The sequence below is a fragment of the Protopterus annectens genome, chromosome 11.part0 (assembly GCF_019279795.1).
Source record: "Protopterus annectens isolate FY-2018-M chromosome 11.part0, PAN1.0, whole genome shotgun sequence".
NCBI lineage: Eukaryota > Metazoa > Chordata > Ceratodontiformes > Protopteridae > Protopterus > Protopterus annectens.
This window is the reverse complement of record NC_056745.1, coordinates 955,158,649-955,181,245: the sequence shown is the minus strand read 5'-3', so window position 1 is coordinate 955,181,245 and position 22,597 is coordinate 955,158,649. Positions and strand designations below refer to the sequence as shown.

The window sequence follows — 22,597 nt, the reverse complement described above, 5'->3', positions numbered from 1 at the left end:
GTGTCATATTTAATAGTTTTTGTGTAGTCTACATTTCTGTCAGTGCTGAAATACATTTCAGTCAGTGACCATCAAATGGATCTTTGGGACTGTGCATACAAATAGTGAATCATCTAGTTAAAATAACAGCAGTTCATAAGATTTTAAAATTTCATCATTCTTAGCCATTTACTTCCTATGGAGTACAGTACTGTTGCAACAACCACTAGCATCTCCTAATCTTCATTGTGGACAACTTTCTTACTATTTTGCATTTATACTATTAGTTCAAACAACACACACAGCTCTCTGAAGCATATGCAAGACATTGATTTCTTAGGATTTTAACTTAAATTATGAGAAGGTGTTATACAACTAGCAAAATGCAACAGTTCTGTCAAATGCAGTATATTGCTTAAGGAGAAATGTTAGCATCCCTTCAGAAGTTGAGATCTTCTGCTTGAACTACCGCTCACAGGGAATTATGACTTGATTCAATAGATGAGCTACAGTGTATGGCATTGTCTTCTGTAACAAAGCCTCCTCTACAATTTGGAATGACTTGATTTAATGATGAACCTTTAGAATTGTTATGGGTGTGACATCTTAATGGAACTCCGTTCAGATAGTGGAGGTCATGGCAGATATCTTGTAAGAGAGGGATCAAATCAGAGTAAGTCCCCACTAGCACTTACTCCTTTGTAGTTATACTAACAAAAGCTGCTCCTGCTGCATTATTGTGTGTCCTACTATTGAAGACAAATTCTGTGTTTAGAGTTGGGGACAGGGTTCAGCTGATCCAAAAGAGTGAAGCTGATTGTGGAATGGAATAAGCTGGTGAGAATCAGCAGATGTCCAGGTAAATTACACGTTGGATGACTGTACAGATAGTCAAGGAATTAGGGTTTCTGTGGGTGGTGCTAAATGGCTCGGAGATAATAGTTCCTTTTGGATGTATTTCTAAGTTTAGATAACTGTTTCCTTAATTAGGGGAAATCTTGACTTTTTTGAGGGAGTGGGTCTTGTTCAGGAAACTCTTAACTTTACCTTTTCTTATCTCTGGCCTTGTTTCTGTACCTTCCGCACAACTGTGGTACTGTTACTTTATGCAGAATTGTTACAATACCACTTTTCTTTCTATGGTTGGAGGACTGAGGAAGGAATCTGTTTGAAGAAGTTTTGATTTTACATTTTCTTATCCCAACTGGAGCTTTAGTAAAGCAGAAGGTTCAGAACGGTTAAGGAAAACTGTCCTTTTTGTAATTTAGGGGATCCTGCCTTACTATACTACCACTGAGTGCATTGGGAGACATTCTTTCTGGAAGCCATTGCTTCCATTATGACACATTTTAGTGCTTTTCTGTGCAGAGACCCATTTAATTTCCCATCAGTATCTAATCTTCATCAGGAGCAAACTGCATTTTTTTTCCTGAAGGCTTTGTCTGAAATGACACTGAATCAGTCAGTTCACCTTTTGGTTTTATTCTCTCAGGTTGAGAACAGGGATGAATATATTTTTCACACTGTTGGCATTCTCTGCCATTTGCATTTTTGTCTTAATATAGGGTTGGTGAGCAAAATAAAACAGACTAATTTGTTTCCATTGCTCTGGTTAAGAAGGGGTTCCAGCAGGCAAAAGCTGCCCCCTCTCTAAATAGCTATTTGATTACATAAAGCTTAAGTAGGTAATTATGTCTCTTGTTAAAGAGAAAGACTACCTTACAAGGGGAACATAGCCTTGTACTGTATGTTTTAAGAAGTCTACAGCTGACATTTGTGCAGATGTGAGATGATTACTGTAACCTGTATCATCATTCTTTTGCAGAATTACACTGAAGATATAGAATCACTGGCACTCCACTGATTTCTGGAAGTCAGGCAGTAAGTTACCCAAAAGGGACTTGGTCAGTTCCTTGGTCAATTTTCTCTGACATCTTGTCATATGGGCAAAGCAGTTTATCGCTTTAACTGCAAAAGTCACTGAAGCATATGTCCATGTCCCTGAACCTGTCTAATGCCCTGGACTCCCTGTTAGGGGATGGACAGATGCACTCTCCTCCAAGAGTTCCAACTCGGTGGTAGATGTATCCAGAAGGGGACCCTTATTCCAGTGTATCCTGTTCTTACGGCTAACCAAACTCTTGTCCAGTACCCACAGTATCAGTTCCACTGCATCAGGATCCTTCCACACCTATTGCGCTACTAGGTCTATAAAATAATCAGTGGGCTGTATCACCCAAGAACTAAGCCTCAAGAAACACAAACTCCTCAGGAGAAAGTTGTTGGTGGACCAATCCCCTCATTGCTTCAACAATTTGAGAATGTCACCAAAAGTGACACATTCCAGTGGGGATCATGAGGACCATTCACCTTCATCAAAGTCTGTGTCTTCAGTGACAGACTATGGAGAGGATTCTAAGTGTCTTCATTTACAAGTTGGTTTTCTGGGACCCTGCCTCATTAGGGCTTCTGGGGAAGAGTCAGAATCAGACTGGGAACTTGCTTGGCAAGCACCTCTAAGGCTGAAGGAGGCTGACTGCCCCTGTTGATCAGGGGGTCCATACTTAGATGCAGTGTCCAAAAGAGGTCAGGATGGTGCCAAGCAAGGCAGCAACACCTCTTGTGTCAGTCTGGAAAGAACCTTTTTCAAATGCTTTACATGCAGAGGACACAAGCAGAGCTGAAGAAGCACTCATCCAACCTATAAAGGAGATAGGATGGCCATCTTCCACTCTGACCAATCCCTGGCTCCAAAGTATCTGAGCCAATCAAACGAACACCAAGGCACCAAGGAGGAGAGAACTATCAGGCAACTTCAGAGTTCGACCAGCCCCTCTAGTCATGGCCCAGAGGCTTAAGCTTGAGACTTGTCACAATCTGATAAAATCAGAGCTGAGAATGCAAGGGACACCATCAGACTCAAAGTTGAACAGACTGTCTGTTCTGATGGAGGAGCTCTGGGACAGTTTGGATCCACAGACTTCAGATCTTAAGGTTGGACTGGAAAAGAAAAACTAGTGGAGGGCCAGATGGACCCATACCCAGGGCAATGGGAGGACCCCCAGTTGAATTTACATCTGTGAGGCTCCTCGTCAAATGGAAGGACCTCGAACAAGCCACCTAAGGTGGTCAAAATGCATACTTCACTTGCAGGAAGGGAGAGTGGAGTTTAAGACTCATCAGCTCCAGTGAGAAATGAGGAGGAGGCATCAGAGAACAGATCTGAATGGTTTCCAGGTCTGAACGCTTTGGGCATTTTCTGCTCTGGACTCAAATTTTCTGTTGGATCTGGAGACCGTTTTCTGGATTTCTACACTTTCTTTTTCTGCTCCATTTTCTCTCGCTCTCTCTCTCTCCTTTTCCTTTGGCCTGTCCTTCCTTTTTCACTATCCTTAGGCAACTCTTTTTAGGTTCTCGTAGCCAAAGAAGGAGAGCATGAATTAAGACTCCTATCACCCCCCCCCACACACTCTTCCTGTATAATCTCATTACCCCCTTTCCTTGAGCAATTATCTAAACCTTCAATCTTATCTTAGCCTTTCAACCTCTATTAGGCATCACTCTTCCCCTCAATTCCACTCCCATCTTTCTCCTCTACTGAACCTATACATGCCAAAATGACAACAAATTATTTCTGTAACATTGCTGTTTATCAATTATGTATTTGTTTCTATTGGTATAATGTTTTACTCTTGTCACAGCCTCTTTACCAACTACTAGTGTAAAACTATACTCACATTGTACGTACGTACTGAATAATAATGATGGATTATTATCTAATTGCTTCTGCATACAAACTGTATTTCACTGTGGAGCTTTTCTCCCCGGGTTTCCACTGAAAATGGACCACTCAGCTCAGTCGGACTAGCCTGGTCAACAAATGTAAAATAAGTAATAAATAAATAAATTAAAAAGTGCTGAAGTCCCTTCTTGGGTGGGAAACAGACCCTTTAGGACTAATTTGTCCACTCTTCCTTGAAGTGCTGTAGCACTAAAAAATGCACACTCCACCCAGTCATCTAGGTGTACCACAGCCACTGCAGAAGACACACAAAGAGTGACGGTCCTGTGGCATAGCCACAAGCTGAACAGTGAAACCAGCAGCCTTGTCCAACATTCAGAAAAGTCAAAAGATGACAGCACTAAGAGTACCAAAGAGGAAAGGTTACAACAACTCCCTTTGGAAATTTAGGCTACAAAAAGAACAAGAGAAACCTTATAAAAATAAAGGATGAAATATGTATGTGTGTGTGTGGGGGGGGGTTCCTATCGAACCTCATATGGTCGAGACCATAAGTGCGAATTTGCAGAAGTTCGAACATTTAAACAGAAATCTCCATAAGGGAAGGTTTCCATTTTGTTCAATGTGGTGCGATCTCGGAGTTGGTATATTTAAGTAGCGGGGGGTGTGGGGGCACAGTCCCCCATGTGGGGGGGTGCAGGGTGGCTTGCCCCCCTTGCTTTACAACAGTTTATTTTGTTTTTTTTTTTGTTTTGTTTTTTATCCATAGTTCAAGTTTTTTAACTTCGAACAGGATGGTTTGAACATTCCGTATTTGAAGTTATTAAACTTCGACTATGTGATACAGACATGTGTGTGTGTGTGTGTGTGTGTGTGTGTGTGTGTGTGTGTGTGTGTATATATATATATATATATATATATATATATATATATATATATATACACACACACACACACACATATATATATATATATATATATATATATATATATACATACACACACACACACACACACGCACATATATATATATATATACATATATATTTTTTTAAGTATCACAAAAATTGGATACAAGAAAGTTAAGGCGGGAGCTAAGTTATGAGTATTTGGCACTACACATATTCCAAAAGCCTAACAGAAGTCACTTATCTCAAAAAAAGGTCTGAAGTAATTTTGAGATCAAAGAGAATCTTGGGTAGGGGAGTAGTCAGAGCCCTGGATCCAAATCTTCTGAAAGGTAATGAGTTCAGATCCAGTCGGATCCAATAATCCAAAGGTTGAATCAGACAAAATCAGACAACATCAGATCAGTATGTTATGCACAGACAGCTTGCCATCCCCTGCCAGACTGCAATGAGGAATAATAGTAATGTGGCTGATGGGAGGAAAGAATTTACAAGACAATATTTGCAATTTAAAGAAAGAGGTTATAAACATGAGGATCTGACAGACAGAGAAAATAAAACTTGTTTAGATGTACAGCAGAATAATTTAAAGTTGCATTTGACTTTTTAGAACACAGATAATAAAGGAATTTGGGTGAATGGGGCTAGTACCGATTACGCATTTAAAAATCAACATGGAGAATTAAGATGATTGTCTTGATGCAATAACGCTAGGGAGGAAAATAAGAGTAGTTCAACAAAACAAGATTCATTGATGAGCTCAGGTTGTTATATGAACAGCCAGAGAGAAGGCAAGATCCAGCGACTAAAGTGACTCTCCTTCCTGTGGAGGTGATTTAGGCAGTGTTATCTGCTCTCAGCTGGGGCATGCAAAACATCAGACAGTGTTACAGTAATGCAAGATGTGTTGAAGGAAACTGGGAAAGAGACATGGCTCTCATCCTATCCACAGCAGACCTCAATCTATGTGACCTTGAACAGTTTAATAATCAGTTCCCTTCCTCATGATGTAAAAACATCCTAAACCTATCCAGGAAACATACCAACAGCTGTTGAGGCCACTTTCCTTGAAAGAAATCCCTGCCCACATGGGTGACTGTGCTGGCCCCCCTCTTTACCCCGGGCCAGTAATCAAGGAGCCCTAATCCTCACCACTGACACTGGTGAAAGCTGTTCACTAAAAACAGGAATGGATTTACACAGTACTTCAAATGCAGCTCTCTGCATCAAGCACGATTTCCCTCAAGAGCATACAGGGAACCTACTCCAGACTGCTGAGGAAATCAGTCACCAGATCCCCCTCAGGCTCCTCCTGTCATCCACTGCAAATACCTAGCACCAGGGCCTCCCTATCATAGTAAGGCTTCATCATGTTAACATGGTACAATTTGTGCCCCTGCCTAGCAGATTTACCATGTAATTAACATCACCGACTTTCCTGACCACTTCAAAGGGTCCTTCTCAAGCTGCCTGCAGCTTACCGTGTCTGACAGGAATGAGCACCATAACCTGTTGTCCCACAGCATACTCTGTCTCAAGCCTTCCTGTCATACCAAACCTTTTTCTGCTGTTGTGCTGCTGCCAGGTTCTCCTGGGCCAAACCCATGAACTCCCTAAGCCTTGTCCTCAGGTTTAGGGCATATGCCGTAACAGATTCTTTGTGGGATTCATACTGACCCTCCCACTCATCACAATTCAAATCTAAAGGCCCCTTCAACCTATGCCCACTCAGCAACTCAAAGGGTGAAAAACCTGTGGATTCTTGGGGTACCTCTCTGTATGCAAACAGTAGATGGGGCAAATATTTATCCCACTCCCTCTTAAACTGGTCTGCAAATGCCCGTAACATGTTTTTTAGTGCAGAGTTTAACCTCTCCACAAGACCATTAGTCTGGGGATTGTAATGGGTAGTTTTTAGGTTCTTCACCCCACAATGCTTCAATAGATAAGCCAGCAGGTCTGACATAAAAATTGGCATCTCTGTCAGTCAGCATTTCTGTTGGGAAACCTACCCTGCTGAAAATCTCTAACAAAGCATTTGCCACCTTCTCTGCCTCAATGAAGGACAGAGCCACTGCCTCTGGGTATCTGATAGCATAACCTACTACCACCAGGATATACTTCTTCCCTGTGGAACTTGGGGTACGCAGAGAGCCCACAATATCCATTGCTACTCTCTGAAATGGCTCCTCAATTACAAGCAAAGGCATCAATAGAGCTTTGGCCTTGTCTCCTGCCTTGTCTAGCTTTTGGCACAGGCCCTGCAGTACCCTGTTATATTCCTTGCAATCCTGGGCCAATAAAATGTTTGCATAATATGACTCTTGGTACACTTTATTCCCATATGACCTGCAAAAGGAATGTCATGGGCTAAGGCTAGACATGCCAGACAGAAAGCTTTGGGCACTACCAGTTGTATTACCTCATGGTCTAGCCCTTCCTTAGGGGTCCACTCTCTGCACAGTAACCTTTTCTTCCAGTATGCAGACTCTGCTTTTCTTTGAGCATCAGGTTTCTCCTTAGCTACCTCCCTCAAGCCTCATAAGATAGGGTCTGAAAGCTGTGCTTGTCTCAGTTCTACTTGTGTGACCTTTCCCAGATCCCCTTCCACAGGAAGCCTAGTATTTTCTGACAATGGTTGGTACTACCACTCACCTCTGTCCTTGCAGTCACCTTGTGCATGGGAACAATCAATACCTACCAGCAACTGTGGTTCAGTTTCAAGCTCACTGCTACAAGGTAGCTCCCTCCCTGGAATAACCACATCACCAGCCTCAGCTTCAGACATGGGGTCTGTCTGGGTTCCCCCCACAGGCTACCAGACCTACCTGCCTGTCTCCAAGTCTGACTGCATGTAACTGCTTGCACACTACATTATCAAAATCATTCCCTATTTAGACATATGCAGGGATATCCTCAAACACACCTACCTTCTTGTTCCCTTTTCCACCCTCCCAGTCAAGGTGAACCCTGGCCAAAGGTATTTGGTGTGGACTACCCAAGCAAGTACTGCTCTTCTTTAACCACTGCACACTTCGCAATGTTTATGTCAGAGGCTGTCTCCCTCTTAGCAGTGGCCTGTCTTCCATCCACTAGGATGGGATACAAACTCTGGTGATAGTTTGGTACCTCTGTTGTCTCCAGACAACTTACCACTGGCAGGCAGTTATTTCCACTTGCTAGCTCCCGTCACCTTTTGTTCCCCGCCTTGCTTCAGTGGACATTTGTATGCTACATGGCCCCTTTTGTTACATTTAAAACATCTAACCATTAATCCTGGCCATGTACCCAAACTAGTGGCTTCTCCTGTTACTGGTAGACTCTGCTGGGGTGATTTAGGCTACCCACATGGTTTCCCTTATATCCCTGTACAGCACTGGATACCCCCTTTGTATACAGTGATGCCCTGCTTGCTAAGTAGAGTCCCTTTTCTCCCCAGCTCATCTGCAGAGTTACATTCTCGATCTGCAAACCAGATTCTCATGTTCTCAGGCAAAGTGCTAAGGGCTTGTTACCTCACCAAAAGGTCTGCCACCCTTTCAAAAGTGGTGATCTGACATACACTCACCCACCTATGAAAATAAGTGTTTAACTCAGCAATATATTCATATATACTTTCATCTGCTTGTGTCTATGCTAACAACTTTTTTTAAGCTTCAGGTGTTAACTTAAAACAGTCTAGCAAACATTGTTTTACTTTTTCATAATTTAAACAGTCAGTATCAGACAATTTGGAAACAACAGTTACAGCTTTACCATGGAGTAAGGGGGTCAGGAACCATATCCAGAACTCTTGATCAACATCATACTGTTTACATACTCTTTCAAATATATGAATAAAACTATCAAATTCAATATCATATTTAAATTGTGAAAAAAAAATTACTGACCCTTATTGCTTCTGGGGTCTGGTTATTCCCTTCCCTATTACCTCTATGACTCTGACGAAGAGTCAGCATTTCTGTTTCATTCTGATGCTCCTTCTCCTTTTTTTCAGCCTCCAAACATTTGGCTTCCAGTTGCAGTCTCTCTTCTATCTCCAAGTGTCACAGTTCATGCTGACACTGCTTCTCCTTTTCTTCAGCATTCAGTTCAAGTATCTAACTCCAGACAGATTTTTAAATCCTCTGAGAAAAAGGTGAAATGTCCTGTTTCGAAAGGCTGCACATCCTTATCACTGGACTGGCTATCTCCGTGGTTGATGGACCATGCTGCAGCTGATATTAAGGCTGAAATCATATCCTCTTTAGTAGGATGGCATGCACCAGTCCTTTGGCTTCACACACCTTGGCCAACTGGTTCTTTGTCAGCTTGCTATAGTCTTCTGCTGACATCTTTGCCTACTTTGCCTGACTAAGCTAATTAACAAAAAAAGAAATAAAACGGTTGTGAAACTGAAACTCTGAAAGTTTACTTTATGGCTGTTGAGAGGACAAACACCTTCAGTGACAACTGCTTACAAGCTACTAAAGTTCAATTAAAATCCCACCTTTGCCACCAATATGTGATGGCCCCTCTTTACCCCGAGCCAGTAATCAAGAAGCCCCAATCCTCACCACTGACAACAGTGAGAGGCAGTCACTAAAAACAGAAATGGATTTACACAGTATTTCAAATGCAGCTCTCTGCATCAAGCACAATTTCACTCAAGAGCACACAGGGAACCTGCTCCAGACCTGGGACTGGACTCTGTTTCTAGGAAACAAGATTCACCTTGGAGCACTGTGTCCCAGTTCCAAGTATCTGACACACACACACACTTGAATATCTGATTTTTCACAGACACACACACATAAACACACACATACACGTGGGAAGGGCTGATACAGATTCACCAGCTATGTCCACTCTCTTGAGACTACAAAGTACATTGCTGCCAATAGCCAGATACTCTAAGGCTCTTACAAAGGGTAACCAATCAAACTGTGTCAAATTAATACTGATATAAATGGTAGAGGGTGACTGAAGCAGTAAGGCTTTCTGGAGTGGCCACAGTGTCACTAAAATAAGCACAAGTACTCTCAAGATGTTAAAAGTATTCCCTAAAAGACCAGCCACAATGAAAAGGTATAAAAATATTTAATAATGGATAAAAAACAGAAAATATGAGAATACTTAATATTTAGTTAGGACGGCTGTGGTGGTGCAGTGCTTAGAGTTGTTGCCTCACAGCAAGAGGTTCTCTGGTTCAATCCTCGGCTGGGGTACCTTCTGTGCAGAGTCTGCATGTCCTCCCTGGGGTCGTGTGGGTTTCCTCCAGGTGTTCCGGTTTCCTCCCATAGACATACTATAGGTAGATTGGACACTCTAAACTGGCCCTAGGTGTAACTGCGTGCGTGTGTGTGCCTTCTGTGGAAGGTTGGGTGCAGGGCACTTTACTTATAACTTTATAAAAAGTATTATCACTTAACATTAACAACATTTTACTAACAATCTTCCTTATCTAAAATTACAATGGGCCCTCCTTTGTCGGCAGGGTGTATCATAATTGTAGAGTTGGTCTGTAAACCCTTTAATGCCATATATTCATAAAGTGCATGTATATAGAATGGTTAATTATGTGCACAAACAGTTGAAAGAGATGGTTATAGTGAACTTAATAGACAATAACCTTTATAATTATTTTTTTTAATTCCTAGCCCCACCATACCAATAATTCAAGGTTTACCAAAAGTGCATAAAAGTTTAGTAGATCCACCCATGAGACCCACAGTAGCTGGCAGGAATTGGTGCACTGAATATATTTCTATTTTTTTTAGAAAAAACACTAAGGAATCTCATTAACCAAACAAGTCACATTTTAAAAGATACTGAACGGTTTGTTAAAGATCTTTATATATTTGCACAATAGAGCACAGCCTTTATGTGCACCACTTTTGTTAACAACACTAGATGTCACTTCTTTATTTACAGTTATACCGAATGATTTTGGTATTAATAGTGTTATTGAATTGATGGCTGAAAGTGGAAAGTATCAAAGTAGGTTTATGGATTCTATATGCTTATTACTAAGACTTGTTTTGGAAAATAATGTTTTTGTCTTTGATGATAAATTCTATTGGCAATGTCAAGGCGCTGCCATGGGAACATCATGCGCCAACAGCTATGTAAATGCTGTGATGCTAAGATGGGAAAAAGTTACTCTGGAGAGCAATGAGTTTAAAGATAATATAAAATTCTTTCGTAGATTTGTGGACGACCTTTTCTTGGTCTGGGGGGCTCGATTGATGAATTTTTAACTTCTGTAGAATATATTAACACCACTACTAGTTTTTTGAAGCTCACTGTAAACTACTCCTATAGTGAGGTGAATTTTCTGGATGTCACTGTACTACAAGATTCACTTGGTTGTTTGAATGTTAAGTTATTTAGGAAGGAATGTCGTGTTAATAACTTATTACGAAGACACAGTATGCATCCACAATTCATTTTTAAGAATGTAGCACAGAATCAATTTTTAAGGGCTTCCAGATTAAATGCTAATAATGATGATTTTACTAAACATCTTAATAAGACAAAAGATGAGCTTGATGAAAGGGGTTATGAACCCCACCTGATTAATCAAGGTATGCAAACTGTAACGAAATTGAGACAGAGTAAAGCTATGCCTTATTTTTCTAAACATAACGCAGATAAGAAGAGTATGAAATATGCCCAGAATCCTCAATCCCTTAGAATTTGTTTTAGCTACTCTAGGAATATTAAGTATTATACTGACATTATTAATAAAAATTGGAGTATTTTAACCTCTGATATGCAGATTAATAAATACATAGAGGCATATCCACAGTTTACTTTTAAGAATCAAAAATCATTACACAGACAGTTATCCTAAGGAACAGTTTACATCAAGTACTATTAAAGGTACTAGACCCTGTGGCAAGTGCAATTTCTGTAGTTCTATTGATACCTGCATACATTTTCAGCATCCGGATACCAGCGTGACCTTTACTTTTACTATTAATGCCAGATATGACTCTCAACACATAGTTTATCTTGCCACATGTAGAACTTGTAGGAAGTTCTACATAGGCAAAACTGACAGATTTCTTAGAGATAGGATTAGGGAACACTTGTATCATATAAGGAAAGGTAGTTCGTTTAATGCCCTTGCCAGGCATATTAAGGATACTAGTATGCAACATATTTTTTCATTTAGGGCTATAGAAAGGATATTTGAAAACATAAGAGGAGGAGATATTAAGACACAAACTGAAGCTTTAGAGGCTAGGTGGATTATCAGGTTAGGGGCAACAAAGGAACATGGCTTAAATGAGCATAGCCCACATTGAAAAATAAACCTTTACGTAAATGAATCATTTTTATGTATATATTATACATGTATTTTTAAATGTGTTTTTTATATATGTTGTTTTTATGTTTTTCTGCATATTATATTTTAAGTATAATATGTCTTTAAAAACTTTAATTGAAGTAATTGAATGATTAGTATAAATAGAGATGCAAGTACCTTATGTTAGTACACCTGAAGAAGCCTATTTGGTGAAAGCGCTTGTGTCCTGTGTTTTACAATAAACGTTTGTACAGCCTGGAGCCTTACCTCTGTTTTTTTTTGCTGGTTTTACAAATTCAAGAAAATATGTTCTGACCTGATGAAGGGCAAGGTATTCAAAATGCCGTCATTCAATAAACTTCAGATGGTTGTAGTGAATTTAACTGTTCCATAATTCATCATCCAAATAATTTTAGAGCAAATATCTCCTTAATGTTTTCAAAGCAGCATATAGCTGCATTAATGCATGTGTAAAATTTATCTATAAAACCTTTACTTTATTGATAGAATATGACTGATACACATTCAAACATTGCAATAAATGATCTCTTGCCATACAAGTAAGATGTCATTCCACCACATTTCTTGCCTATTAACTGGTCTCATTCTACGGCATTTCTTGCCCATGAACTTTTGTCTGCTCCGCTGTATTTGGTCTCTAGACTAACTATTGCTAATGCTTTTTCAGCATATGCCAAAGGATAAAGGAACAGAGTTAAAAAGCCCATCTCAGCATATTACTCGGCTTTGAATTACCTTTCCTTCTTCATCACATGGAGTGTGAAGCTGGAAGATATCGGCACTTGTACAAGCAGGACGTTCTTTGCAGATGTTAGAACCTGCATCTGAAAAAAGGGGAATAAAGCTTGTTAATATCTTTTGTTCTCCCTTTTAGGAACAAAAAATAAACACTAAAAATAAAAGCAAAATCAACTTTAATGAGCAATTTCATCCAAATTCATACAGAGTTCATCCAACAAAATTTTGACATTGTTCAAAAAAGTTAAACAAATTAACAAAAAAAAAAAGTGTCTGTATAACCAATAACAGCTAACACTATATCAATTACTTTCATAAAAAAAGAAAATTAATTCAGAAACACAGTAGTCAATTATCCGAGCTAATTGGGACCTAGGGTAGTTTGGATAATCAAACTGTTCCGATAATCAAACATATAACCGAACTGGATAAAAAACATCTAAAATATTGTTTTTTTGTACACTTAGGAATACACTTTTCAACCAATCAGCAATTCCAAAACACAATAAAGAATATTTTTCACACACGAGCTGGCTACAAGCTCAAAAAACATGCTCAAGTGAATATGTATAATGTTTACATATTCAGACTTTATGATTTCTCCTACCCAAAAACTTTTGAAGGCTGGTTCAGAAAACTGATGTTTCGGATAATCGACTCTTTACTGTACTCAATATAATTTGAATTCTTTTCTGCCACCTTGTGGCCAAACTTATTTTTATTTTTTCCACTTAGTTCTGCTCCTTTTATTATATTTTAATTCCAGTAAGAATATTTGTGAAGCATGCACTTTACCTTTTAGTTCATAACATTAACACATGACAAAACCACCGAAAACTCACTTTAAAAAGCCTGCAAGGATGACTAGGCACAAGCACCTAATACACAGTGAAGCCATAAGAAACACAAATGTTTGCTTATAAGGTGGAACTTGGTAGGGTTTAGACTACATTCTTTAAGGAAGGGTGCAGTCAGCTAGTCATGCATCCATTCGGAAATAAATCTTCAGACGCTTTCTAGGATTTATTAAAACCCTTCTGAAGTAAACATTGGTTTGCTGTTTCAGGCATGAAAGCAGTCAGATTTATACTGGCAGTGACAAAAGTAGGAAAACTAAATGAAAAAACAAAATCAAACAGGCTGTAGTTTTGATTTCTATACAAGTTACATTTGCTTGTTTATTGTGAAGTCTCAGCTGAGTTTGTCTACAGTGCATGGTTATTTTTCCTGATTTTTTAGGATTCTTAGTCAGCAACTTTGGCGCTTACAAGTACCAGTTTTCCCTATGGTCAATATATTTTTTTCCTTATGGGAGGGAGACATCTTACCCTCCTAAGGCTGGAAACTATTGTGTCTCAATACAAGGATCTGTGTGTTTTTTTTTCATATGCTATATATATATAGATATACACACACGTGTATATATATATATATATATATATATATATATATATATATATATATATATATATATATATATATATATATATATATAAATATAGAGAGAGAGAGAGATAAATATTTACATAAGTCCCAGTAACCTTGTCAAATGGTGCTTTGATCAACATGTGTTTAGTTGACACAATTTGGTTGAGCAAGCATGCAAGATCAACCATTTCCGGGTAGGGGAATATACACTTTATCCAGGGGATTGTGCAATCTTGGAGTTAGAATATATAGAGAGAATTGGAATAAAGTTTTTTGCTGAAGAAGGTGTCTCGTGGTGTATCCTGATTAGTTATATTCTGTGAGTTAGAATATATAATTAACAAAGGGGGAGGGTGGTGTACAGGGACTTCTCTCCCTGCAAAAAATGATGCTTTCATTGTATGCATATATATATATATATATATATTTTTTTTTAAGTTTTATATGTCCCAAGATTAAAAGCTTGGGACATGCTTCGTAGTTTGTCCATGTACATAATGGATATTTTATTTATTTATTTACTTGACATTTGTTTACTGAGGTGGTCTGACTGGATCTACAAAACCGGTTTTCAGTAGAGGCCCGGGCAGAAAAGCTCCACATACAGAACAAATACAGTATAATTCAATACAATATAAATGACATTAGAAATACTATATACCAAAATAAGTTGAAAGAAACTATGTTACAAGATTACACATCTAGACAATTCTAAAGTTAAAACATACATAGTAATAGTCACTCTCACCATATACATAGTATACGAGTAGATAGTGTCCAAAAGTAGTATGCAGGTACTGCACTGTATGACATTAACTGTTCTAGTACATGGAAAATAGGATGTGGGTTTCAGTTAGGAAAACAATAGCCAGAAAGTTAGTGATGCAGAAAGATAGTGAGAGAGTTAAGAATAGAGACAGTACAGCTTGAGTAGTAACGTAAGGATAAGATATAAAAACAGAGATTGAGTTAGGAGAGCTTTAGGCCCTTGCAGACTGTGAGGGAGTGAATGTGACAGAAGAGGAGAATGAGGCTAATGTGGAAGAAGAGGAAAGAGCTGTGCATTAGGCAGGCTTTATGCCGGAGCAGAGCCATGTATTTTTGAAATGATTTTTTAAAGACGTTTTGAAATGGGTTAGGCCAGGCACAGACCTGATAGCTAGAGGTAATGAATTCCATAGTACAGAGACAGAGTAAGAATACAGAGAGTGACCTGGTTTTCTATTGGGTTTTGAGATCGCTAAGAGATTTTAGTCTTCTGATCGTAGGGATCAATTTGGTGTGTAAGGTGTGACTAGATTGGCTAGTGCAGGGCAGGCAGAAGGCTTGAAAATATGGTTGTGCAAGGTGGATAGCTGAATAAAGGCAAGTTGGTTAGGGAGTTCAAGCCAGTTTAGTTCTAGTAGTGGTTTACAGTGGTGTGTGTATGATATTTAGAGTTTGTGGCAAACTTTGCAACTTTGTTGTAGCACTGTTCCATCTTGCTTGGGGTGGAAGTTTGTAAGTTAGTTAGGATAGGGGCACCGTAAAGAAGGGAAGGAAGTTATGGTTGCCACCTTTTCAAATGGCCAAAGTGGGACATTCTTGGTACAAACATCAGATTTTACAGGCCGACACATACCCACGGTCAGTACAAAGAATAGAACTTAACTTTTTTGCCTAAATAAAAGCTTATTCTTGTAGCATTTTAGTTGCTTATTCTGTTTCTTATAACATTTAGGTATTTTAGATACAGAATAACTATTTTATGCAACTATTACATAAAATATAGGAAATTATTTTGTCCTAAAATCTCAGGACATTTGCCATTTTTACAATTGTTTGTCAGGACACAACTGCCCAAAGAGGGACTTTCCCTCGCTAAATGGGACAGGTGGTAACCCTAAGGGAAGTACAAATGTTTTTGCAAGGGTAGTTTTGGTTGCTGCAGTAAAGAAATGTTTGTTTTTATGTAAGAGTCCCAATGTTTGATGCGTTTTCTTTACATTTTGCTGTATATGGGGTGGAATGAAAGTTTGTCAATGATAACTCCCATAAGTTTGGTTTCCTGCACTACTTCTATGACAGTGTTGTCAAATGCAAGGATGTTGAAATGAACAGTGACAGTGGAGGTGTTTTTGGGGTGAAAGAGTACTAGTTTAATCTTCTTTGGGTTAAGAAAGAGTTGGGCATGTCTTAGACAGGATTCAACTGCAGTAAAGGACTGCTGAGTTTTTGAAAGTAGTTCTGGTAGTGACTGAGCGGTACAGATTATGGTGGAATCATCAGCGTATTGAATGAGGGTTCCAGGGTGAGAGGCAGTGTGAAGGTTGTTTGTGAAAATGTTGAAGAGTAGGGGTCCAAGGATGGAGTAGGGTTGTGGAGAAAGGGTGAGAGTTCATTGGACCATTTCACTGCTTGTTTATGATCCCTGAGGTAGCTCTGAAACCATTTTACTGTGTTATGTGAGAATAGTAAGGGGTGAGACACTGTGTCAAAGGCCTTGAAGAGATCAAAGAATACTGAGGCGGTATAGTATCCTGCATCTCTAGCCTTGTTTACAGTGTCTGTAAAGGATAATACAGCTGTAGTTGTGCTGTGGCTGGGTCGGAAGCCATGTTGGGTTTTGGTTAGAAGATTGTTTTGCAATAGATACTGCATTACCTCCTGATGGATATGTCCTCGAGAATTTTGGATATGGGTGAAAAGATGGATATAGGACGGAAATTGGATGATTCAAAAGAGCTGCCTCCTTTGTGTATGGAGGTGATGTGAGATTGTTTTTGTTATCATATGTACTTCTGATTCAGATAAAAACCTATTTATAAGGATAGTGACTGGATAGGCGATTGAGCCGACAGCCAGTTTCAGGTAGTGAGGTGGAAGATTATAAGCTGAGGTGGAGCAGGGTTTTAGTTTTTGTAGTAGTTTCTTAATGGTGTCAGTGGGTATGGGCTGAAATGAGATTGGGATTTGTAAGACACTTTGTTGAGTAGGAGGGTTATTAATGACAGAGTTAGAAGTAGTTGATGGTCTAGGGTTGATGTCTGACAAGGTTGAGGGGTGGAGGGTCCAGTATAAGAGGTGCTTATTAGTAGGGCTGATATTTATGAAGTGTTTGTTAAAGGTGTCAGCTATTTGTGACAGAAGGGTATCAGGTGATGGGTTGTGCGCTGTTTGTACCAGGGTTAAGCAGAGAGGATATGGAGTTCCAAAATTTTTTAGGGTTGATTTTATGCTGAAGTTGAAGCTTGGAATAGTATGACTTCTTATCTCTGTTGATTGTTTTTGTCACTTTGATGTGTAGTGTTTTGAAATTGACATGATTTTGTTCATTTTTGTTTAGTTTCCAAGTTATCCAGGCTAGATCCCTTTGCTTCATCAGATGTTTACATTCATTAGAGAGCCATGGTGCTGCGTTCTTTTTGATTCTTGTCATACGAATGGGTGCTAAGGTATTAAGTATGTGAAGGAAGGTATTATTAAAGTATAGTACAGCATCATTAAAGGGTAGTTGTTTAAGGGGTGTCCAGTCTATTTCAGATAGGAGATAGTTGAACTTATGCTGATAAAATTAGTTCTAACTGATTTTACAGTGTGTAGTCTTAGTTGTTGGGAGTTTGGTCTAACTGAAGAAGCTGGCAGATGTCGCTCAGGGAGTTAGGCAGTGTACCGGAAGAGGGGTAGTTGGCAGTGTGGGATACTATAATTCAGTCTAGGGGGGATTGGCAGGTAAGATATTTGCTGTATCTGGTTGAAGTATTTATAAGCTGAGAAAAAACATACAAATTTATACTGTCTGGGGGGGAGTTGGAAGCTATGGTTTGCCAATCAATATTTACATCTCCTAAGATTATTGTTTCAAGGTTTATTGTTTGGGATGTCCAAGACAAAATATTTTCCAACACTGGTATATTTTGACCTGGTGGGATATATATTACTATTATGAATATTCTAGGGGGGATTGGCAGGTAAGATATTTGCTGTATCTGGTTGAAGTATTTATAAGCTGAGAAAAAACATACAGATTTATACTGTTTGGGGGGGGGTTGGAAGCTACGGTTTGCCAATCAATATTTACATATCCTAAGATAATTGTTTCAAGGTTTATTGTTTGGGATGTCCAAGACAAAATATTTTCCAACACTGGTATATTTTGACCTGGTGGGATATATATTACTATTATGAATATTCGTTTTGATCTGTTGAGGTGCAAAAAAATTAGTACCTCAGCATTAGAAAATATGGGTATATTGCTGGTGTAGGGTGTGATGTTGAGTGCAAAGGGATACAGAAGGGCAATTCCTTCCCCTTTTTTTAGATCTAGGACTTCTGGTTATTGCAATGTTTGGAGGTATTATTTCTGAGCCTTTTACATTGGGGTGTAGCCATGTTTTGTTAAGAGCTAGATAGTCAGGTTTATTTTGATAAATCCAGGTATGCAGTGGGGTTATTTTATTACATATACTTCTAAGGTTCAGTATAAGTATGTTTAAATCTTTAGGGTTACTCTTGGGGTTAGGATTAGAGAGTGGGCCTGGGTTAGGATGTATGTCTCTACATTTATGTACATAGGAAATGTGGATGGAGTACCATGGGAAGTGATTTTTACTCAGTTGATGGTACTGGTGTCAAGTATGGTTTCATAGATGGTGAAGAGGCCAAATTATGGTTTGAATAATATGGGAAGGTATAAGGGAAAAGCTGGGGGGAGATATGTGAGAAGCCATGTTGTCTACTGGGGAGATGGTTGGAAGAGGTTGTTGATGTGCATTGGTGTGTGGGCGCATGACAGGATATAGTTGTAACAAGGTTGAGAATTAAAAGTAAAGAGGTTAGGCAGGTTAGATCAGGAGATCAGTTTGTTTTGGCAGTATATATATCATCATCATCATAAATTGTTCAATCAGTTTAAGTAGATTCATATAAATGTATACTCACACACAAACACACACACAAAATTAGAAAATTTGCAAGTGGATTGTTTTCAATTTATATAGATGCATGTGTGTATGTATATATATATATATATATATATATATATATATATATATATATATATATAAATAAACACACGCAGATACATAAAATTAGAAAATGAGCAAGTAGAATGTTTGCAATTTATCTTAATACAGAGTCTGATATACGGGTATTTTTTAAAATTACAATACAGAAAAAAGAACAGATCTTTACAATTTACACATTGACCACTTGGGCAAAATAAATACAGAATGAAGGATACCTGAATACTGAGTTTGTACATTACAGGGCATGCATTCTTTGGCTCCTTTTCTTGAATAGGTATTTGCAGGGCAAAGGTCACAGGATGATGAACCTGGATTTTTACTGAAAGTACCAGGTTTACAAGGGGAGCATTCCGATGTGTATGCAACACCTGAAAGAGAGTTCAAATACAATAGCAGTAAAATGATTACCTTACAGAAATAAATATTTCATATGCACATACTTAACAGCAACAGAAAAGTCAAAGAAATATAAGAGCTTGTCTACATAACTTTTAGTTATGTACTTACCATAACTTTAGATGTTTGGGATCCATCTCGCCTACATTCAATACTGATGGGCTCGGAGCCGATCCCTCGGCTCCGACTCGGCACGCTATGCTATAGAGCGAGGTCTCTTATTGGCTGAGCTATTTCTTATCCCAGGATGCACCACCACTAATCCCCCAGATCTTGTTTGTCCGCATTCATGCACAACTTGTTTATATAACATTGTTAGATGTTTCAAGATGAAACAACAGGATTCGGACCTTCTGATATCCTCTGATCTCCAAGGAAGGGGGAAGGAGGGTGGGTTATTAGAATGTAGGCAGATGGATCCCAAACATCTAAAGTTATGGTAAGTACATAACTAAAAGATGTTATGTGATCCTATCTCGCCTACATTCAATACTGATGGGACAGCGTCCCTAGCACCTAAATCCTGGGTGGCTCATTGGAAAACACTCCTGAGCACTGTGGAACCAAATGAAGCTCGTCCTCTAGATGCCACATCCAATTTGTAGTGGGAAATAAAAGTGTGCGGGAAGACCATGTAGCCAGCACAAATGTCACTAATGGCAAGCTTAGAATGAAATGCTATCGAAGTAGCCATAGCCCTTGTAGAATGAGCTTTGACAGAGGTGGTAAGCTCTTTATTAGAATAAGAATAAGCTTGAGTAATACAGTCCCTGATCCATTTGGCAATAGTGACCTTTGTGACGGCTTTGCCCAATTTATTGTCCGCAAAGGATACAAACAACTGATCTGTCTTTCTTGTTTGTTTGGTCCTATCTAAATAAAAACGCAACTGCCTGTGGACATCTAATGTGTGGAATATGAATTCCGCTTTGTTAGAATACTTCGGAAAGAAGACTGGAAGTTCTAATGATTGTTGTAGGCAGAAACTGGAACAAACTTTAGGGACAAAGGATGGATTTGGCCAGAGAGATACTCTGTCTTTGTGAAAAACCAAGTACGGAGGTTTTATAGACAAAGCTTGAAGCTCTGAAACCCTTCTGGCAGAAGTAATCGCCACCAGAAAGGCAGTCTTCCACGATAGAAATTTTAAATCACATGTCGCTGCCGGTTCGAAGGGGAAGGAAGTTAAGGTGCGTAACACCACATCGAGATCCCATGGAGGAGCAGGATGAGAAATCGGAGGTCTTAAAAGCGCAGCACCTTTCAAGAAGGTCTTACACAATCTGTTGCTCATTAAAGGTGGGCTTATAGATTCGTGAAAATTGGAAATAGCTGCCAATTGAACCTTGATGGTAGAGACTGAAGAGCCTTGATTGAAAAGAGAAGTTAGAAATTTCAGTACTTCTGATACAGGAATAGTGATGGGATCCAGACCCCGGAGTTGAGCCCAAATAGCAAATCTTTTCCATTTGCTAGAATACAATTTCTTTGTAGCAGACTTGTGGGCCGAAGATAAAATGTGTACAACTTCTGGATCCAAGGTATGACTCCTGACTATAGTCGGAAGAGGAGGAGCCAAGCCGTCAATTTTAAGGTGTGTAGGGACTGGTGGAATAGTCCCGACTGATGAACCAATAGGTCTGGGATCTGATCCAGGAACCATGGACCTTCCAGAGCATATTTCCAAAGATAGGGGAACCATACTTGACGAGGCCAGTAAGGAGCAACTAAGATCATTTTGCTCCCCAAGAGAGATGCCTTTTGGATCACCCTGGGAAGGAGAGGAACTGGGGGGAAGGCATAAAGCAAGCCGGTGGGCCACGGACGGGCTAGTGCGTCCATAGGGCTCTTCCCCGGAGCCGGGGTGAGGGAGAAGAACTTTTTGCACTTCGCATTCAGTGGAGTCGCGAAGAGGTCGCAACACGGAACTCCCCATTTGCTGAAAATCTGATTTGCAACTGTAATGTTCAGAGACCATTCGTGAGGGGAGAGGATGGTTCTGCTCAGTCTGTCGGCTATCACATTGGACTTGCCCGGGATATGAGTAGCCACTAGAAAGCGTTTGGTCAACACTGCCCATTCCCAAACTCTCATGGCCTCTCTGCAAAGAGGATAGGATCTGGTCCCTCCCTGTTTGTTCAGGTACCAGACCACTGACATGTTGTCTGAGTGAACGGCAATTACGCCCTGAGGGAGGTAATCGTGAAGGGCTTGAAGGGACAGAAGCACCGCCCTCATTTCTAGGATGTTGATATGAAGTAGGGTCTCTTCTGGGTGCCATTTGCCTTGGACTGACCTGCCCAGGGAATGCCCCCCCACCCCACCCCATCTGTGAGGCATCCGTGGTCAAAGTGGCCACAGGAGAAGGTGGAACAAAGGGTCGTCCCTGATCCAGATTGGAGGGCACCAGCCACCAGCGAAGGTCCCGTTTGCAGGTTTCTGTGATCCACATGAGGTGACTGAGAGGGAGTTCCTGAAAGGACCACTGAGCTGAAAGAAGCCACTGGAGAATTCTCATGTGCAATCTTGCTATGGGAACTAGAAGAACCGTGGCGGACATGGATCCCAATAGCTGCAGTACCATTCTGGCTGGGGCTTTGGATCTGGGAAGTAAGGCTCGAACTTGAGCCTGTATGGTTTGTATCCTGTCTGTAGGTAGATAGACCCGCATTCGGTTTGAGTCTATCTCTACTCCGATGAATCTTATGCGTTGAGATGGCAGCAACACAGATTTTGGCCAATTGAAGGTGATTCCAAGGGAATTGCCCAGTGATATCATGGCTTGTAGGCTCCGCAATAGTAGATGCTTGGAGGTGGCAGTTAGGAGCCAGTCGTCTAGATACGGAAACACCTGGAATCCTAGACTTCTCAGGTGAGCAGTCACTACCGCCAAACATTTGGTGAACACCCTGGGGGCTGTGGTGAGACCAAAGGGCAGCGCACGGAACTGAAAATGACTGCCTCCTAGGCTGAAGCGCAGATGTCTCCTGGATGCTTGATGTACCATGATATGGTAATAAGCGTCCTTGAGATCTATGGAGCACATCCAAACACCTTTCTCCAGCAATGGAAGAATGGTTTGTAG

General features: G+C 39.9%; 1 protein-coding gene across 3 annotated transcripts in view; it reads right to left on the bottom strand.

The window, feature by feature from the left end:
* Positions 1-22,597, bottom strand: part of ELAPOR2 (endosome-lysosome associated apoptosis and autophagy regulator family member 2) — a 1,439,853-nt gene that overhangs the window by 595,706 nt on the left and 821,550 nt on the right. For all 3 annotated transcript variants that reach the window (XM_044088347.1, XM_044088349.1, XM_044088348.1), the window contains 2 exons: positions 19,332-19,484; positions 12,680-12,768 (listed from right to left, as the gene is read on the bottom strand). In XM_044088347.1, the coding sequence (XP_043944282.1) occupies positions 12,680-12,768; positions 19,332-19,484 (242 nt within the window). The remainder of the gene's footprint in view (positions 1-12,679; positions 12,769-19,331; positions 19,485-22,597) is intronic.